Source organism: Manihot esculenta, chromosome 7 (genome assembly GCF_001659605.2).
Source record: "Manihot esculenta cultivar AM560-2 chromosome 7, M.esculenta_v8, whole genome shotgun sequence".
Classification (NCBI taxonomy): Eukaryota; Viridiplantae; Streptophyta; class Magnoliopsida; order Malpighiales; family Euphorbiaceae; genus Manihot; species Manihot esculenta.
The window spans coordinates 14,448,707-14,468,636 of NC_035167.2; the positions used below are offsets into that span (position 1 = coordinate 14,448,707).

The 19,930-nt window shown below is 37.5% G+C and overlaps 1 protein-coding gene across 1 annotated transcript; it reads right to left on the reverse strand.

Moving 5' to 3' along the window:
• Nucleotides 1-5,810: 5,810 nt before the first annotated feature.
• LOC110618528 (gallate 1-beta-glucosyltransferase 84A24) lies at nucleotides 5,811-7,458 on the reverse strand. Its single transcript, XM_021761672.2, has one exon. The coding sequence runs from the start codon at nucleotides 7,449-7,451 to the stop codon at nucleotides 5,949-5,951; it is 1,503 nt and encodes a 500-aa protein (XP_021617364.1). The 5' UTR covers nucleotides 7,452-7,458; the 3' UTR covers nucleotides 5,811-5,948.
• Between the last annotated feature and the right edge of the window lie 12,472 nt (nucleotides 7,459-19,930).

Genomic DNA, 19,930 nt, shown 5'->3' on the forward strand with positions numbered 1-19,930 from the left:
AGGATAAAAGACGTTCATGTGGATACCATTGAGGGTGTTCGTTGAAAAAAGCAGCACCTTGAGTCCGGAATTATATCTTCTCATCGAGTCTAATAAGTTAGTCTCTTATCCTTCCGTTCGAAATAAATGAAGCACATGGATCCCGGGAAGGAAAACAGAGATTTTAATTTTTTTTTGCTGCGTGTTTGGATTGCAGTAATCTCTAGATTTCTTAATATTCCTTTCCATGAGTGAGACCGCGTATCTGACTATCGACCCTTGCCACATGGCCTTGTCTTATGGTGACGGCTCCTAATTTACTTTGGACGATTATTGTATAATATCAAATATTTAACCAATCAAATTAAAAATTTAGATAATAATGAATTCTCATCTCACTTTTTAGTCGATTAAAATAAAGAAAAAAATTATAATTATCAAATTTAATTATAGTCATTTTAATTCTTTTAAACTCTTTATTTACCTCTTTATGATTGAGACTCATAAAGGTAAATTTACCTCATCATGAGTTATTGTAACGACCCGAAAACCGGACCGCTACCGGCGCCAGAATCCAGATCGACTTAAGGTCGCCAGGACCCGTAGCAAGCCTAACATACCTCCTGTGTACCTGATAAAATCCCATACATGATCATACATTTTCATAAAAATTTAAAACTTTCCATATACCAAGCTTGACCTGTGCATACACTATAACTGTAGACATAAAAACCCCACACTAGAGCCCTCATCAAATGCTCTAGTTAGGTCAACAACTCATATATCAAGCTTGGTTTACATCTAATCGTCACTAATCATTAATAAAAACAGATCATGTACAAAAGGGATAACAACAGACCATAGGGCCAAGCACAATACTAATACTCAAAACATTTCATTACATTACACTTTATATCATTTTACAATTCATGTCCACGCTAAACTATTACATATACAACATCTTTACCCTTGCCCACCTCCTGATCCGACTCTGACCTGCAAGCCTGGAGTTAGGGGAGAGGGGTGAGCTAGAAAACCCAATGAGCAGAACAATAAATCATTAATATAAAATATGCTTCATGGAATGCATCACAACACAATTAATTCACATCACGGATGGACTGACCCAAAATTCCCTCTACTCTGTGCCCGACCCTCGAAGGAGCTCCTCAGGACTTCTGTTACATACAATAAGCTCTATGCTCGGCCCTTGGTGGGGCTCCTCAGGACTTCTGTTACATACAATGAAAATCTAAAGGGCTAGTGAGTCGTCCTGTTGTCCATCCACACCCACAATGAATAAAGCAATGCGTCATATTCGTGAGTTCTAATGCAATCAACCTATTATATATCATGATGCATGAACATGCTTAAAATATTTGATTTCTTGAAATAAAAGATTAGTTAGTTCTACTCACCTCTGGTTGACTCTGAACTGACTCTGAAGCAGCTGTCTCACTGCTGGGCTCCTCGGTTCCTCGGGTCCGATCCTACATAGGTGGACTCGAATGAGGTGCCAAACAACTCTAACATAACTCTAAACATCTCCCCAAAAACCCCCTTAAACATCACTAAAACATGCATACAGAACACCCAAGAAAGGGCTGGACAGGGGACTTTCGGCGGTACCTTCGGCGGCCGAACCCCCTTCCAGATTCGAAAGTCATGCACCTTCGGCGGCACCTTCGGCGGCACCTTCGGCGGCACCTTCGGCGGCCGAAAGTCCCTTCCAGATTCGAAACTCGTGCACTTTCGGCAGCAGGTTCGGCGGCCGAAACTCCCCTCCAGAGCCGAAAGTCCAACTTTTGGGGGCGTGCTTAGGCGGCCAAAACATGCCTCCACAGGCAGGTTCGGCGGCCGAACATACCTTCGACTGTCGAACCTAAGTTCTTCCAGAATGGCAGAACTCAGCCTCTCATGCACATTTCCCTCCCATAACCTTCCAAACATGCATTTAACTATTCTACAACATGTATATACACATTCTCAAGCATATAGGGGCATAAAACTAGCCTAAACCCCAACAAACAATCAACATAACATCACATTTCATACATTTATCCTCAAATCTACATAAACCCTAATATTTTTACAACTAGCTTAAACATGCATCTCTACCCCAACACCCTTCATAAAACTTGCTTAAAACATCAAAGATGGTGAGGATCTACACTTACCTCTTGAAGATCAAGAGGAGAGGGGATCCAAACTTGGAGATTGAAAGGATTTGAGCTCCGGGGTCTCCAAGCTTCCCAACTTCGATTTTAGCTCAAAAATCTTCAAAACCAAGTTAAAACTTATTAAAAACTTGAAGGCATTGAAGGAAAACATCAAAACTAACCATGGAAGGGTATGGACTCACCTTTGCCCGAAAATGGAGGAGAAAACTCACCCATTTTCGGACATGGGGCCTTTTATAGATGGCTGGCCAGACCACCTTCGGGGGGCTAAAGGTGACTCCAAAACTCCACCAAGTTTGGCGGCCGAACATGAGGTTCGGCGGCCAAACCTGGATTTCCTCCCTTGGTGCTTTTCTTTCAAAACTCACTTCTTTTGTCCATTAAAACCATGAAACATGTAAAAACATTTTAGAAAAAACATATTTTACCCTTCTACAGATTTCCGACATCCGAGATTCCACCGGACGGTAGGAATTCTGATGTCGGAGCCTAGCCGGGTATTACAGTTATGGTATTCTATGTAGTGGATGTCCCACGTATTAAAAGAATAAAGTGATATTAATTGGAATTTAGATTCAAATGAGATAAAATTTACTAGTGATTATGTATTTAATCTAGATGGTAGTGCAATTACTTAAAAGTCAATTATTATTGTCAAAACCATCATGGAGTCAGAGTTTATTGCTATGGAATTAGATGACAATGAGTCTTGAGTGACTTAGAAATTTCTTAGCAAATACTATGTTGAGAATAAAATAAATATCATTCGTGTATTGTGATTGTCAAATGACAATAACTATTATAAAGAATAAACTTTCAATAATAAAAATAGACATATTCGTCTAAGATATGATGTGGTAGCAGCTGCTGAGAAATAGAATTATATTCTGTAATTATGTGGATTCAGAAGTGGATTTGGCCAATTCTCTGACTAAACCTTTAAGAAAGAAGTTAATGAATGAAACATTAAGGCGAATAGGACTTGAGCCAATTTAAAATTAACAGTGATGGAAACCCAATTTTTGTAATTGAAGATCCCATGAAAAAAGTTCATATGAGTAATAATAAGTTACTTATTTGTTCTATTAGCACTATTTAACGTTGTCCTTTTCTATGTTGTAAGAAGTGCTAGACTGCATCAATGAGAGTATGAGCTAAAAGCATTTAATAATATTTATTTTTCTTATGAGGTGGTATATAAATTATAATATACACTTGATAATATTATCTATATATAAGTGTGGGGTGGAGTCGCTTCTATGAAATTGTGGCATAATCTCTAGAGCACTTATGAACTATCAGGGGTGTGCATGGCCTATTAGCATAAAACAACGTGACAACTAGATCTGTGGAGTGTTATAAGATTGATGTGATATTAGTCTACAAAAAAGAGTTTTTGGTTATAGAAGCAAAAGTTTCACCGATTAATTTGTATGTTAAGTTTTATTAATTTAAGTTTGATTCATAATCCAAAAAATACCATATTCGAAACATATACACTCAAATCTTAAATCCAGCAATAAAAAATCTTTTGAAATGTGTAGGGAATTGTTATAAAAATAAATTTATATTTCAAAAGATTTTTACTTATTAATAAATATTATTTTTAAATATTTTTAAATCTCAAACATAATTATCTTATTTTATAAAATTTTATAGTCATTAAAGATTTTATTTGTAAAACTTTTTTATTGTTATATGGTCATTACAATTTTATGCAAATTTGATTATATTTTCTCAAAATTTTTATAGCCGCTTACAATGGTTTTTTTACTATAATAACATGTATGTTCACACAAAAAATAAAAATCACTCCTACTTTCTCTACTTTATTGCTCTCTTCTCATTGCTTTCTGTTAAATTATAAATTATAAATAAATTATTATTTTCTTGATATTAAAACTTAAATTTTTAAAAAAAAATTATTTTATTATGTGAATTGTAAAATAAATCTTTAAAACAATATTCAATAACTTAAATTTTATTATTTTATTTTATGTTTTTTAAAACTTTAAAGAATGACGGTGTATGTCAACGGTAGCAAAAATTTCACTTACAATATAGATATATATAATTATAAAAAAAATTAAAAATAATTACAAACTTTTATTAGTAAATAGTTAATAATTTAATGATTGATGTTATATATATATGTAAATTTTTACTATTATTTATATATTTATTTATTTTAGTGATTAGGGATAGATTACTTGATTTAGATGTAAATGGAGCACCAATTCGCTAAAAGTTTCGTGATGGGACATAAAATGTGATAGATCAACTTATTATGCACTTTGGATGGTTGAAATTTTGTCGGTATGATATGCAATTATCTGCATTTAATAAAAAAATAAAAAAATAAAAGTTAAAAACCATTGCGCATTGATTTAATTAATCATTGTTGGTTCATTATTAATGCAAAGCATGTAATGCTTGTCGATTCATTATTAAGACGTATGCAGTTTCATAAATGGTTACACTAATTTTGGAATATATTTATTTTAACCATCGAGTATAATTTATAATTGATAACTTGCACTAAAAAATTACTTATAATATAATAAATTATATTTAATTATTATCATTAATATGTAAAATTATTAATAAGAATATACATAAAGTTAATATTAATTTATTATTCCATATTTTTTCTTATAATAATATATATTATAAATAGTTTAATTATTATTTTTTTTACGCCGTTGAATTATTTTATTATTAAACTAGAGACTTTATTCAAGAAGTAAATTTTTGCACCTACTATCCAACTAATTGAAAGAATTAATCAATAGATTTATTTTTTAGAGCGGTTCATTCTTTTCGAATGCAAATATATAATTCTCCATTTTATTATGCTTTCTAAATTTCCCTTCTTCCTAAACATGACAAGTCTTTTTAAATTAACTCAAATGATAAAGAAAAAAAAAAAAGTGTTAAGGGAATCTTAGATACTATATTTATTTTTTAATAAAATATTTTTCATATTTTTAAACAAATAAAAAATTAAAAAAAATTAGTTCAATGAAAAATATTTTTTAATCAAAGAAAAAACTAAATTATTAATTTTAAAAAAATAAAAATCAATTTTTATATTTTGAAAATTTTATTATCAGATATATATATATATATATATATATAAATTCATTCATACTTTTTATTTTTTAAAAAAATTAAACTAAGCAATAGATTTTGAAAATCTTATTATATAAATTTATTAATTTTTTTATTTTTTAAATTAAAACAAAGCAATAGAAAATAATTTTTGTTTTGAAATATTTTCATAATTTTTTATATACAAGTTTTTTTTTTTCTAAACAATTGAAAAGTTAAGGTTTGATTTTTAAATTAAAGAAGACTGCACTCTTACAAATAAAAAAGAGAATAGATGGTTCCATTAATTTGGATTAATTGAAAAATATTTTATCTTGATAGAAAAAATTGTCTAGTTTGTGTTTTCTGGCAGCTCCTTCAAAGTGTGGATTTTCTTTTCTTTGACATTGACTTTCTAATTAATGAGTGGTTGGTCCATTAAACTCTTCTTTCATGAATTAATGTAATAAAATGATAACTCATATGCTCTATTATCCCCATTTTAAGAAGACACCCCCTATGATATTATTTCTTTTTAAGCTAATCAGCAAAGAAATAATGTAAACCAGAGAAATTATATGTATACATTTATTTATAAAAAGTTCTTTTTTTTTTTTTAATTAAGTCAAATAACACTTATATTTTCGAAGAGAGCGCATAAGTCTGGTGCACTGAATAATTCTAGTATGCTACAGATGGTCAAACTCTTAACTCTTCTACATTTCCATTTAGGCTGCTCGACTTGCTAGTGATCTCAATGCTTTTTCTCATCATTTCCTCAACAAAAGCTTTTATGTTCCTGTCGGAGGAGCCACCATCAGCCACCGCAGCCTCCGCTGCTGCTTTCCATTTCAATGCATTCTGTTTCAGCTCTGCCGCCTTGGGTCCTACGGTTGCCTCAAGCAAGCATTTCTCCACCTCGTCTCGTGTAATCAATTTTTTATCGGCTTCTCCACGGCTCAGTCTCACACCAACCTTGAAGACATCGACCAAGTACTTTGCATCAGTGACTTGGTCACCCCATTGAGGGAAAGCCACCACTGGCATGCCGGAGGAGAGTGCTTCCATTGATGAGTTCCATCCACAGTGGGTCACAAAGCATGCAACTGATGGGTGAGCTAGAACTCTGTCTTGTGGACTCCACTGTACTAATTTTCCCTTCTCCCCTACCTTTTCCAAGAACTCATCTGGGATATCAGCTGGTTCAAAGACTGAATCTTTAGGAGGTGGTCTAAAAACCCACAAGAATGAAACACAAGAGTTCAAAAGCCCGTAAGCAATCTCGTTAAGCTGGTCTTGCTTTAAGCTCACCACGCTACCAAAAGAAACATAAACAACTGATGAGGGTGGCTTGGAGTTGAGCCATTCGATGCAATCATCGGCCTTTAAGAAATCTCCCTTGACAGTTGCTGATGGAGCTTTAGGGTCCTTGAATAATGGACCAACAGGGAGGATAGGGCAAAGCTTGGACATGTACTCGATAAGCTCATGCTCTAGTTCTTGGAATGTCTCCATCAAGATGCAGAAAGGCTTGTCAATATTCTCGAACTGCCCTAGAATTGCTCGTCCCAAGAAAGGATAAGGAGTTGAAGGATGTAAGAAGCTAGGCACTTCGTCATATTTCAGAAGAGGCACGCAAGGCAACTGAACATCGATCTCTGGATTATCCTCAGTAGGGAAAGGCACAAGATGACGAGAATAATGATAATATGCCGAGAAACAAGCACATGATTGAACCCAAAGCATTGCTGAAGGAAGACCAAGACTTGCAGCTACATCAGAAACCCAAGGGATAAAAGGATTGTTGATGAGACATGAAACTGGGTGACCTTGCTCGGAATATTTCTTGATCATCTGAGAAATCACTTGTTTCCCAACAAGCTCAAGTTGAGATAAGAATTGATCAAGATATTGGCGTCGAGGATCATCTTCATCCCAACCATCTTCAAAGAATTCAAACCTGATAAACCCATCACCAACAGGTACAGGCTGATCGGTGATGTTGTTGGCCTTTCTCATTCGTTTTCCGATGACTTCAGGTGCAGAGAAGGTGACGAGCATGCCCTTAGATGCAAGACGCTTGCCAAGTCTAAGCAAAGGGTTTACATGGCCTTGGCCTGGGAAAGAAACAAGGAGGACATGAACAAGAGAGTAAGATACCATATTTTCTCCTCTTTGAGTTGGAGGAGAAAGAAAAAGCATGAGTGGATGATATGAGCACGGATATAGTACTACATATATATATATATGACTGGGGTGAGCATTCGGTCGGTTCGGTTTAAAACCGAACCGAACCAAATAAACCGAAAACCGAAATTTTTCGTGTTTATGAAAACCGAACCGAACCGATTTTGGTCAGAAACCGAATCGAACCGAACCGGTCTGATTCGGTTCGATTCGGTTCGATTTGATCGGTTTCGATTTTTAATAATTTTTTTATTTTTTACACTTTATTTTTAATATTTTAAAATTTAATTAAAATATTTTAATCTTAATATGATTTAATTTCTCAATATTATTAAAAAAATATATTATTATCACTAATAGTTTGGTTCGGTTTTTTCGATTTTTTCTGATCAAAATCGAATCGAATTGAAATAATCAAAATTTCTGAAATTAAAAACCGAACCGAACCGAAATGTATAAAAAATCAAATCAAATTTTTAAATCAATTCAGTTCGGTCAGTTTTTTCGGTTTAAACCGAATACTGCTCACCCCTATATATATACACGGATTAAATTGTTATGGAAAAAAAAATTCAAATTTTATAAGGAAAATTTTGCCTTAACACCATCTTTATACGAGTTATAGTGTAAAATAATATCAAAGTTCAAATAAATACTTATTTAGATTGAATTCACATAATTTAAATAAAATTATATATTTTTATATTATAAATATATATGTGCCCATTTATGAAATTAGTATTTTCTCAAAAATTTTGATAAAATTTCCCATATTTGTAATTCGGTTTATGTATATAGTTCTAGGCAATGGACCTACTAAGCAATAAAAAATCAAATAAAAAATTCAAAAAATGTTGAATGTGATATTAGAAAAATACAAATTTTACTATTGGTTAGCACATAAGGAAAATGACTGGACAACAACCTTATCACGACAACCATATCACGACTTTGATTTTAAAAAGGTTTCATGCAGTATGTGCACCTCTCGATCTAACAAGAAATTTATGATGCAAAAAATACTTCATGATATTTTTAATAATCGTCTCCAACTAGCACTCAAACTTTATACTCAAAATTAACTTCAGTATAAATGAATTAAAATTTATTAATTTATAATTATATTTTATTTATGTAAAATGGCAAGTTAATAAGTATTTAGAGAAAATAAAAAAATATATATTATAATTTTATTAATTATTTTATTTTTTATCTATAATTTAATTTATATTAAAATAATATATCATGATGTTATTTCATTAACAAATAAAAAAATATATATTATAATTTTATTAATTTTTTATTTTTTATTAATTTATATCAAAATAATATATTATGATATTATGTCATTAACAAATAAAGATAATTTTTATATATGATGTGAAAATCATATAATAAAATATTATTTTAATATAAATTGTGATAAATTTTAAAATAAAAATAAATATATTATATATTTTTTTATTTTAAAAAAAATATTAATTAATAATTATATTTTATTTTCATTTTAAAAAATTATCATTATTTGCTAACGATACAATATTATAAAATATTAATATTATAAGATATTAACTTGATATAAATTAAATCACAGTTTAAAATAAAAAAATAAAATTATAAAATATTTTTTTATATTTGTTTAATTATTAATCGCAAGTAATTGTAGTTAATTAAAGAAAATAAATAAATATTAATTACTTATTTTTAATGGATCTAGACTTTAACATTTGTATGTATTTATTAATATATAAAACAATAGTTCCACTGTAAATTTTTTTCAATTTTAAAGTAATGGCATATGCAAATTATAGAATATATATAGACATGTGTTCTTTCACTCACATGAGTTAAAAATCTAATAAATAACATAACAATAATATCACACATAATTTATAAATTTTATAATTGAAATTCAACCTATATTTTTATATCAAAAGAAATTTCTTTCTTGAATTTAAATTGATTAAAAATTATTTTCAAAAATTCATATTACCTAGTGAATGTTTATGATGCCATTTTAATTTTATTTTTAAATAATTTAACTATATTATTGGACTTTCCAAAGTTTTTAAGATAGGACGAGAGTTGTTTTATCAAGTTCAGAAATTGAAAAAAAAAAAAAAATACTTGGGTTTTCACCAATTTTTTTTATCTTAAAATGGGCTACAAATTGTATATTTAGGATGATGATCATGATTATTATTGCCATATTTCCAATTTCCAACTTAAAAAATATATATATATATTAACTAAAAAAAGAAAAAAATAGAGCCAACCCCACTAACTGAAGATCCTTGGTAATATTCCAGTGAAGTTAACATGTATATTACACCTAAAATTTTCAACCACTTAAATTTAAATAAAAATAATAATAATAATAATTGCAATTCAGTTAAAGTCAAATTAATTAAAAAAATTAGATTTTGCTGATTAAAATTATGATTATGAAATCTAAACACTTTTATGCAATTATGATAATTAAATGCCCTAAATAGATTTTACATTTGGTAATTAAATTGATTTAATGCTTTAAAAAATCTGAACAAATTAATAAAGAAATAAAGCTTAATTCATTCAACTGATTTCTGTAGACTTGAGTAATAAAAATTGAGCTAAGACATTTAATTATCATAAAAGTTCAATAGACGAATTTAAATTTTGATGAACTAATTTAAGACTTGACTATCATTGCATTTACTATTAAATATTAAGTTTTTGTGTATTTAAAATTAAACAATTGACAATAATTTAAAATATTATAAATATTTGGAATTAAATTTTCTTGGCTATTTATTTTATATTCTTTGTCAAAATATATACTGTTGAATGTACCGATACGTGTACGTCTTCATTCATAAAAATATAAATTCTATTTCTTAAAATTCAATGGTTGACTATCCTTTTTTTTTAGTATTTGATATATTTTTTTATTATATTAAATCTATTTCTTCATTTAGAAAAAACTACTACCCGTCTGATATAAATAAAATTTATTAGTTAATAATTTGATATTTAAAAATATATTAAAATATCTATATAATTTTAAAAATATATTAATTAACATATTTTAACTATTAAATATTATTAAAAAATTAAAATATTTTCAATATAAAAAATTAAATGATATATATTTTTTATAAAATTAAAAAATTAACTAATAATTTTTTATATTATAATAATTAAATAATAAAATATCTAATAATTAAATTAATTAAAATAATTAATAAATTGTTTAAAAATTTAATGTATTTTTTAAAAATTTAGAAAGCCACTCATAACATTCCTATGTCATTTACAAATTCTTTTGTGCGAAAGAAAAAACGAATAAAACCAAACTATGGAACGTTAACAATGACATCATCAACAACACCCATCAATTTATGAGCAACCAAACTTGCTTACGGAAGGTAATAAAATGATGTCGTTTTTGAATTTTCTTGTAAGTTGTTTGTGTCGCATCTTTCCAATACTGGACGAAGTTCTTTGTCCAGACGCATATAAATTCTAGTCTACGACCATATAATTCACATGCACCTTGAATTCTCTAAAATAAATAATGGTAACCGCTGGATTTCACTATTTGGGTCTGAGGCCTGCCCATGATGACGATCCTTTACTTGAAAATTTTTACACCCCATATGAATCAAGTCCAGCCCACTCGGCCTTAAGACCGGACTCCTTCTTAAAACTCTCAAATCGGGCCGGCACAGTCTATTCGGCCCGCAGCTCAGACCTCATCTGGGTTTCAGTCCTAATCTCGCCTTCCAGCCCTGTAATACCCGGCTAGATTCCGGCATCGGAATCCCTACCTTCCGGCGGAATCTCCGTTGGAATCTAGGATTTTGATGATGCCAGAGTCTTCTTGTAGGGTAAAAAGGTGTTTTCTAAAATGTTTTTACTGATTCCATGGTTTTAAATGAAAAAAATTTGAGTTTTGAAAGGAAAAGAACCAAGGAGGCGTTTGCCAGGTTCGGCCGCCGAAAGTGAAGTTCGGCCGCCGAACATGGAAAGGTTTCGGGAGCGCCTTTGGCCTCCGAAAGCCTTGTTTGAACAAACCAGGTTCGGCCGCCGAACCTCAAGTTCGGCCGCCGAACATGGGGGTGTTTCGCATGCACGTTAGGCCGCCGAAAGAGGTTCGGCTGGCCACCTATAAAAGCCCCTCAGACCGAAAATGGGCGAGAGTTCTCCCCATTCTCGAGCTCAGGTGTGTTCATGCCCTCCTTTGGTCATTTTCATGTTTTCTCTTCATCTCCTTCCTATTTTTATGAGTTCCATGGTTGTTTTAAAGAGTTTTAAAGCTTGGATCAAAGTTTGGAGAGCTTGGGGACTTTAAGAGTTTGGGTTCTCCACATCTCAAGCTTTGGGTCGCACCAACCCTCGATCTTCAAGAGGTAAGTGTAGATCCTTGTTTCTCTACTGTTTTAATGAAGTTTTAAGTGAGTTTATGGGAGTTTTATGGGTAGATATGCATGTTAGGGTTTATGTGGGTTTTATGCCCAATGTATGATAATATATGTTCTTGTGATGTTTGTGTTGGGGTTTAAGTTAGTTTCCAAGCCCCTTGAACATGTGGGAAAGAGTATGCATGATTGGGAGAGAGTATGTGAGGTTTAGTTTGCTTTGATGGTTTTGGCCTATGTGGGTCATAAACTATCTAGGTATGTTTTGACGTTGTTTTTGGAGTTTAATCAAGCTATTAAGCTCCTTTGTGCATAGTTGAGGATGTATGCATGTGTTTGAGAAGTTGGGTGCTTGTTTTGGGGTGTATGGAAGGTTTGGAAGGCTTGAAATGCACAAGGGCTGAGTTCTGGATGAACTCAGGTTCGGCCGCCGAAGGTGGTTTCGGCCGCCGAACCTGCCTGAGGATTCAGGGATTGGCCGCCTAACCTTGCCCCCGAAAGTTGAGTTTTGGCTTGAAAGCAGACTTTCGGCCGCCGAAGGTAATGTTCGGCCGCCGAAAGTGCCTGACTTTCGTCTCTGGAAGGGACCTTCGGCCGCCGAAAGTGCCGCCGAAAGTGCCCTGTCCAGCCCTTTTCTTGAGTGTTCTGTATGCATGTTTCTATGATGTTTTAAGGGGTTTTTGGGGAGTTGTTTATGAGTTGTTTAGAGTATGTTTGGCACCTCACTGGAGTCCACCTGTGTAGGATCGGACCCGAGGAACCGAGGTGTTTAGCAGTGTCAGCCGTTTCAGAGTCGGCCTAGAGCTAGTCAAAGGTGAGTGGAACTAATCCTAATGCTTTAAATTAAGAAATTAAATGTTTTTAGAGCATGATCCATGCATCATGAAATGCCATGATATGTATTAGGTTGTTTTGCATTAGAATCCACGAATATGATGCATTGCATAATATGTTGTTGATGTGGATGGATATTGGATGATCCTTAGCCCTCAGTATGAGATGAGATAATATGATATGAGATGACATGGTATGATATAGAAAGCTCAGGTGTGGCCTAATCGCCCCTGGCATCATGTATATGTAAGGAAAGATCAGGTGTGGCCTAATCGCCCCTGGCATAGTTGGACATGTTATGATATGAGTTATGTAAGCGAATACTAGGTGTGGCCTCATCGCCCCTGGTATAGTTGGACATATTTCGATATGTAGAGGGCTAATGGTGACAAGTTCATCCTTGATGTGATATGTTTGTGTTGTGATGCACTCCATGATAGCATACTTTAAAATGAACTGTTTTCTTGTATGTTTTCCGCTCACTGGGCTTTATAGCTCACCCCTCTCCCCTAACCCCAGGTATGCAGGGTCAGAGATAGTCAGAAGATCAGCAGGTTACGTCCATGGTCATGTTTATGTAATAGAATAGTAGTGGACATGATGTAATGTAAAGATATGTAAGGATGTAAAAGAGTATGTTGTAATATGACTTTACGTTATATGTTCATAGTTATAGTATTGTGCTTGGCCCGAGTTGGATGATCCCTTTGTACATGAGTTTTATGTTATGTTGTTTCATGTGATGAACCGAGTTTGACATAGGGGTATGCTGACCCTAGGGGTTCTATGAGTTCCATCATAGTGCATACACAGGTCAAACTGGTTAAAGGTAAAGTTTTAAATGTTTGATGAAAATGTTGGATCATGTTTGGGGATTATACTGACTGTACAGGATGCATAGTAGGCTTGCTACGGGTCCCGGCGGCCTTATGCCGATCTGGATCCTAGCGCCGGTAGCGGTCCGGATTTCCGGGTCGTTACAAGCCCGGTCCGGAGGAGAAAAGGTGGCCAGCCCATTCACCTCGTGGGTCCATCCGCATGCGTACCAGAGGGAATTAAATGGCTGTTACGCATGAAGCAGAGATTTGATATTCTCATACGTCCGTATCCGTATGGCAGAGATAGGTGGTCCAATGGCAGTGAGGCCATTACACGTCACTGACAGACAAAGGAAAAGAATAAAAGGAGTGAAGCATTATCCTCTCAGATCAAGCTTAGACAACCCTTGTAAAACCCTATTTTTTGGATCTCAGATTATCAATTGGCGCCGTCTGTGGGGACGAAGGAGATCTTTTCATCGCTGGAGTTCCACTCTTACAACACCCACTGAGATCCACGATGGCCAACCATAATGAAAACAACCTTGCTAATACCCCAAATAACCTGAGCTCTGCTCAGGAAGGACAACAGTTCTCTTTTTCCAGTCCCACAACCCCAAACAACCAACCACCAATCCCCTTCAACCCCTCACCAAATTCGGCAGGGAACATACCCGGAGCTGCCTTATCCAACCAAGACCTCCAAGCCATGGCCCTTCAACTATAAAACACCGCCCACTGGTTGGGGCAGATGATGCAACAGAGGGGCCTCAATACCCCAATGAACGTGTTGCCGATGGTAGAGGAGCCTCGAACCAACGAACCTCAGCCTACCTTTAACCATCCTCAAACAAATAGTAGAGAAACCGGATAAAGGGGGAGAAGAGCCGGGGGAGAAGAAGAACCAGAAGCTAGAGTTCATGGAAGAAGGGTGAGGGAGTTGATAGAGAATGACGAGGCAGACAGTTATTCTGCTAGAATAACCAGGAAGACAGAGAGTGAAGCGCAAGAAGAGGAGTATCGTCTGGAGAAGAGGCCTAGACAGGAAGAGGAGAACGTGGATCAGAAACTGCAGAAACTGAGAGAACAGCTCCAAGTTGAGTTGGGGGCGAAGGACCACAACCAAGCCCTCTTACCTACGTCCTCGCCTTTCTCGAAATGGGTGCAGCAGGAGACCATCCTAAAGAAGTTTATGATGCCACCCGTGGCGGCCTATGACAGAACGGGAAACCCAAGAGAGCATGTCCTCAACTATAAGACTTTCATGGAGCTGCAGACTCTATCGGATGCCTTGATGTGCAAGGTATTCCCCACAATGCTCATAGGGCCGGCACGGGCGTGGTTTAACAATCTGGAGGCTAGGAGCATCAGAAGTTTTGGAGATTTGGCCACTATCTTCATCAGCCGGTTCATTGCCGGAGTACCTGCGGACAGAAAGACGAGCTACCTGGAGACAGTCCGTCAGAGGAGGAATGAGACTTTAAGGGAGTATGTCACCCGTTTTAACACGGAGGCCCTGCAGATCCCTAAACTACATGAAAATCGTGCAGTGGAGGCTATGCAAAAAGGGATGACCTCGCCCGAGTTTTTTGGCTCGTTGAGTAGAAAACCGTCGACCTCGCTGGCAGAGCTGATGAAAAGGGCGGAGAAATACATAAGGCAGGACGATGCCTTAGTAACAAGCAGATTCGCCAAAGAGGCGGCAGACAGGGGAAAAGCCCCAGAAGAAAGGAGGCCGGAAAGGCAGGAGAAAAGGCAAGGCAAGAAGCCTGAAGCTTACAAACAGCCTTGGGACCGAAGGGACCAGAGACCGTTCCCTCCTCGGATTCCAGAATAGAGACCACTCCCCCCGCGGGTTCCTGAGAACTTGACTCCACTCAATGCCTCTAGAGCCGAGGTGCTCATGGCAGTTCAGGACAAGGAGTTCCTCCAATGGCCTAAGCCTATGAGAGCAGAAGCAAGCCAGTGAGATCCTGACAAATACTATCAGTATCATCGTACGCACGGCCATGACACCAATAACTGCTACCAGCTGATCAGTGAGATTGAGAGGCTGATCAAAAGGGGTCACTTGCGAAACTTTGTGAAGAAGCCAGAGGGAGAAAGGCCTCAGCCGAACCCTACAGCAGAGAGACCCAGGAGGACGGGAGTAGGTCCGGTGAACGATGGTTCCAGTGGGACCATCAACATGATTGTGGGAGGAGCCGGAGGTCAGATGAGTAGGAGAGGAAGAAAAAGGGGCCGAGATGGGGAAGGTAGCAGTGCCGAGGTCATGCAGATAGTTGACCATTCACCAATGACCATCTCCTTCTCTCCGGAGGATGCCCAAGGCATTCAGATGCCTCATGATGACGCACTCGTTGTTGAAGCTGTCATTCATAACTACCGGGTTAGGAAGATCTTGGAGGACGACGGAAGTAAGGTGAATTTATTGCCATACAGAATCTTCCAGCAGATGAGAATCCCCGAGGAACAGTTGGTTCGGGACCAGGCCCCAGTCAAAGGAATTGGAGGAGTCCCAGTGCCCATGGAAGGAAAGGTGAAGCTGGCTCTCACCCTCGGGGAAGCACCCAGAACCCGAACTCACTACGCGGTGTTCTTGGTGGTAAAGCTCCCCCTAAACTACAACGCAATATTGGGAAGACCTGTGCTGTTTGATTTTGAGGTCATAACCAGCATTAGATATCTGGCTATGAGATTCCCAACAAAAGCAGGAGTGGGAGTAGTCAGAGGAAGCCAGGAAGAGGCGAGAGCAGTGTACCTGGCCACGGTATCAGAGCCGAACTCGGCAGGGGAAAGGTTTGACTCAGAAGTTCTGGAGGTACGGGACAAGAAGAAAGAAGCCAGACCAGAGCCAGTCGGAGAGCTGGAAACCTTCCCCTTATTAGAAGCAGAGGCAGACAAGGTTTTCAGCCTTAACGCCAGCCTAACTGAGGAGCAAAAAACTGAAGTCATGGCCCTGATCCGAGGTCATGCATCAAGCTTCGCCTGGAAGCCTTCTGACATGCCTGGGATAGACCCTGAAGTGATGACTCACAAGCTGAACGTCCTTCTAAAGGCCCGGCCGGTGAATCAAAAGAAGAGGGTGGTAGGAAGAGAGAAGCAACAGGCCACCAAGGAGGAAGTGCAAAAGCTAGAGGAGGCCGGGTTTATTGGAGAGGTCATGTACCCATAATGGCTAGCAAATCCTGTATTAGTCAAAAAAGCCAATGGCAAATATAGGATGTGTATAGATTTTACCGACCTCAACCAAGCATGTCCCAAAGATTATTATCCCCTCCCTAATATTAATAAAATGGTCGATTCTACGGCCGGTTTTGATTATATGTCGCCTCTGACTGTAATGTCTGGCTATCACCAAATCCCAATGGAAAAGTCGGATGAGGAGAAGACCTCGTTTATAACAAAAGATGGGACTTAATGTTATAGAGCCATGCCTTTCGGGCTGAAGAATGCTGGGGCAACATACTAGAGGCTAATGAATAAAATCTTCAAAGACCAGATCGGCAGAAATGTAGAAGTATACGTGGACGACATGGTGGTGAAAAGCCCCACTTTTGAGCAGCACCTGATAGATCTGAGGGAGGTATTTGAAGTACTAGAGCAGTATAGGATGAGGCTGAACCCGGCTAAATGTGCTTTCTTCACCAGAGGAGGGAAGTTCTTGGGATACATTGTGAGTGGAAAAGTCATTGAGCCTAATCCAAAGAAGGTAGAAGCTATCCTGAAAATGCCTGAGCCGACCTGCGTGAGGGATGTCCAAAGACTTCCTGGAAGGGTAGTAGCGCTCAATCGCTTTATGTCGAGGTAGGCTGAAAGGTGCTTGCCGTTCTTCAAAAACCTGAGAAAAGTTCAAAACTTTGAGTGAACCGAGGATTGTCGAGAAGCTTTCAAAGAGCTCAAACGCTATCTCAGCTCTCCACATGTGCTCAGCAGTCCGTTGGAAGGGAAGAGCTCCTGATTTACTTGTCAGCCTCAGAATAAGTTGTCAGCGCCGTGTTGGTAAGGGTAGAAGGAGGAGAGCAGAAACCAGTGTTTTACATTAACAAGGTGCTCAAAGATGCTGAGATAAGATACCTGAACATCGAGAAAATAGCCTACGCTCTATTGTTGGCAGTCAAAAAATTCAGAGTTTATTTAGAAAGTCACCAAGGAGTAGTGATGACGGACCAGCCATTAAAGCAGATTCTCCACAGGCCGAAAACTTCAGGTCGGATGCTCGCGTGGTCCATTGAGATTAGCCCTTAATGTCTAGAGTACCGACCTCGGACTACCATAAAATCAAAAGCCCTTGCTGACTTCATAGCAGAATGCTCCTTCAATAAAGAGCAGACGAAACTGGGAGAGTCATCTTTGGAAGCATTGGGGAACGAAAGAGAAGGGCGGTCCTCACAAGAATTCAGTTGGAAGTTGTATGTAGACGGGGCATCCGGCGCTGGAGGCAGTGGCGCAGGGATAATGTTGAAGGGACTTGAAGGATTCAAAGTTAGCTACGCTCTGCGCCTAGAGTTCAAAGCCTCTAACAATGTAGCATAATATGAGGCCTTGATAAACGAAATGCTGGTAGCAATGGAGGTAGGGGCAACCGATCTCAAGGTGAATAGTGACTCCCAGCTAGTGATCAATCAGATAACAGGGGCATATCAGGCCAGAGACCCTAATATGTAGAATTACCTAGCAAAGGTAAAGGCCGTAGAAGCCGAGCTCAAGAGTCGGGGGATCACAGTCAGATACAGGAGAATACCTCAGGAGGAGAATGAGGAGGCAGGCCTGCTTAGCCGATTGTCTAAAGAGGATCTGGAACAACTCCCTGACGAGGTATACATTCAACACATTAGCATACCTGCCTTTGACAGAATGGCCACTGTAATGCAGGTTGAGCAAGGACAAAGCTGGATGACCCCATACTTGGAATACCTTGAGAAGGGAAAGCTTCCTGAAGACAAGGATGAGGCAAAGAAAATAGCTGCTCGAGCAGTCAACTATCAAGCCGTAAGGGGAACCCTATACAGAAGAGAAAAATCCACCCCATGGCTCCGATGTGTAGGCCCATACGAAGCAATCAAGGTGCTGGAAGAAATACACCGGGGAATTTATGGAGCTCATGAAGGAGCAGGAACACTGACAAATAAAATATTCAGGCAAGGGTATTATTGGCTCGCCATTAAAAAAGAGGCTGAAAACTTTGTCCGAAGATGCGATATATGCCAGAGGTTTGCCAATGCCATCAATGTACCAGCCACCCCTCAGTCCAGCATATCTAGCCCCTGGCTGTTCTCACAATGGGGCATAGATATCCTAGGACCTTTTCCTAAAACTACGGGGCAAAAGAAGTTTGTAGTGGTGGCCGTGGAATACTTCTCAAAATGGCCAGAGGCAGAGGCAATCCTCACAATTACAACCCGAAAGATGATAGACTTTGTCTGGGGCAACATCATATGTAGGTTTGGGATACCAAGAGTACTCATATCAGATAATGGCAAGCAGTTTGACTGCAAGACCTTCAAAGAGTTCACAACAAACATGGGCATATAGCACAAATTCTCCTCGATGGCACACCCTCAGACCAATGGCCAAATCGAGGTCACTAACAGAGCTATCCTCCAGGGACTGAAGAAGCGACTCAATGGAGCTAAGGCAAATTGGGCTGATGAACTCAATAGCATCCTGTGGGCACTCCGAACTACCCCCAGGATGTCCACCAAAGAGACGCCCTTCGCACTCGCATTTGGCACTGAGGCCGTGGTTCCAATCGAGCTACAAGTCCCTACACATCGAGTCCAGTTTAATGACGAGAACGCCGACATGGATAAACTGAGAAGTAATCTGGATGCCTTGGAAGAAATCAGGGAGGAAGCTCAAGTCCGTACTTCTGCCTATCAATAAAGAGCGGCTCGTTATTACAATCAAAGGGTCAGAGAAAGAAGCCTGAAGGTAGGAGATCTAGCCCTGAGAAATCTAGAAGCTACTGGAAAGAGAACAGCAATAGAAAAACTGGCGCCGACCTGGGAGGGCCCGTTCAGAATAGTCAAAGTGGTCAGGCCAGGTGTAATACCCGACTAGAGTTCGGCACCAGAATTTCTACCGCCCGGTGGAATCTCGGGTGTTGGAACCCTCTAGAAGGGTAATAGCAATGTTTTTCTAAAGAGTTTTGGTATGTTTTAATGTTTTAAGTATAAAGAAAATGAGTTTTGAAAGAAAAGCACCCAGGAAGAAATGCCAGGTTCGGCCGCCGAAGGTGAAGTTCGGCCGCCGAACATGCATGAGTTTGGAATCACGTTAGGCCGCCAAAGGTGGTCTGGCCAGCCACCTATAAAAGGCCCTAGGTCGGTGAATGGATAAGATTTCTTCCATTTTCACAGACAGAGGTGAGACCATGCTCTTCCTTGGGTGATCTTCATGTTTTCTTTAAATCTTTCAAAGTTTTGATGAGTTTTATGTT

Coding starts and splice junctions, on each gene's coding strand:
- LOC110618528 (XM_021761672.2), bottom strand. CDS start 7,451: ATGCTTTTTCTTTCTCCTCCAACTCAAAGAGGAGAAAATATGGTATCT.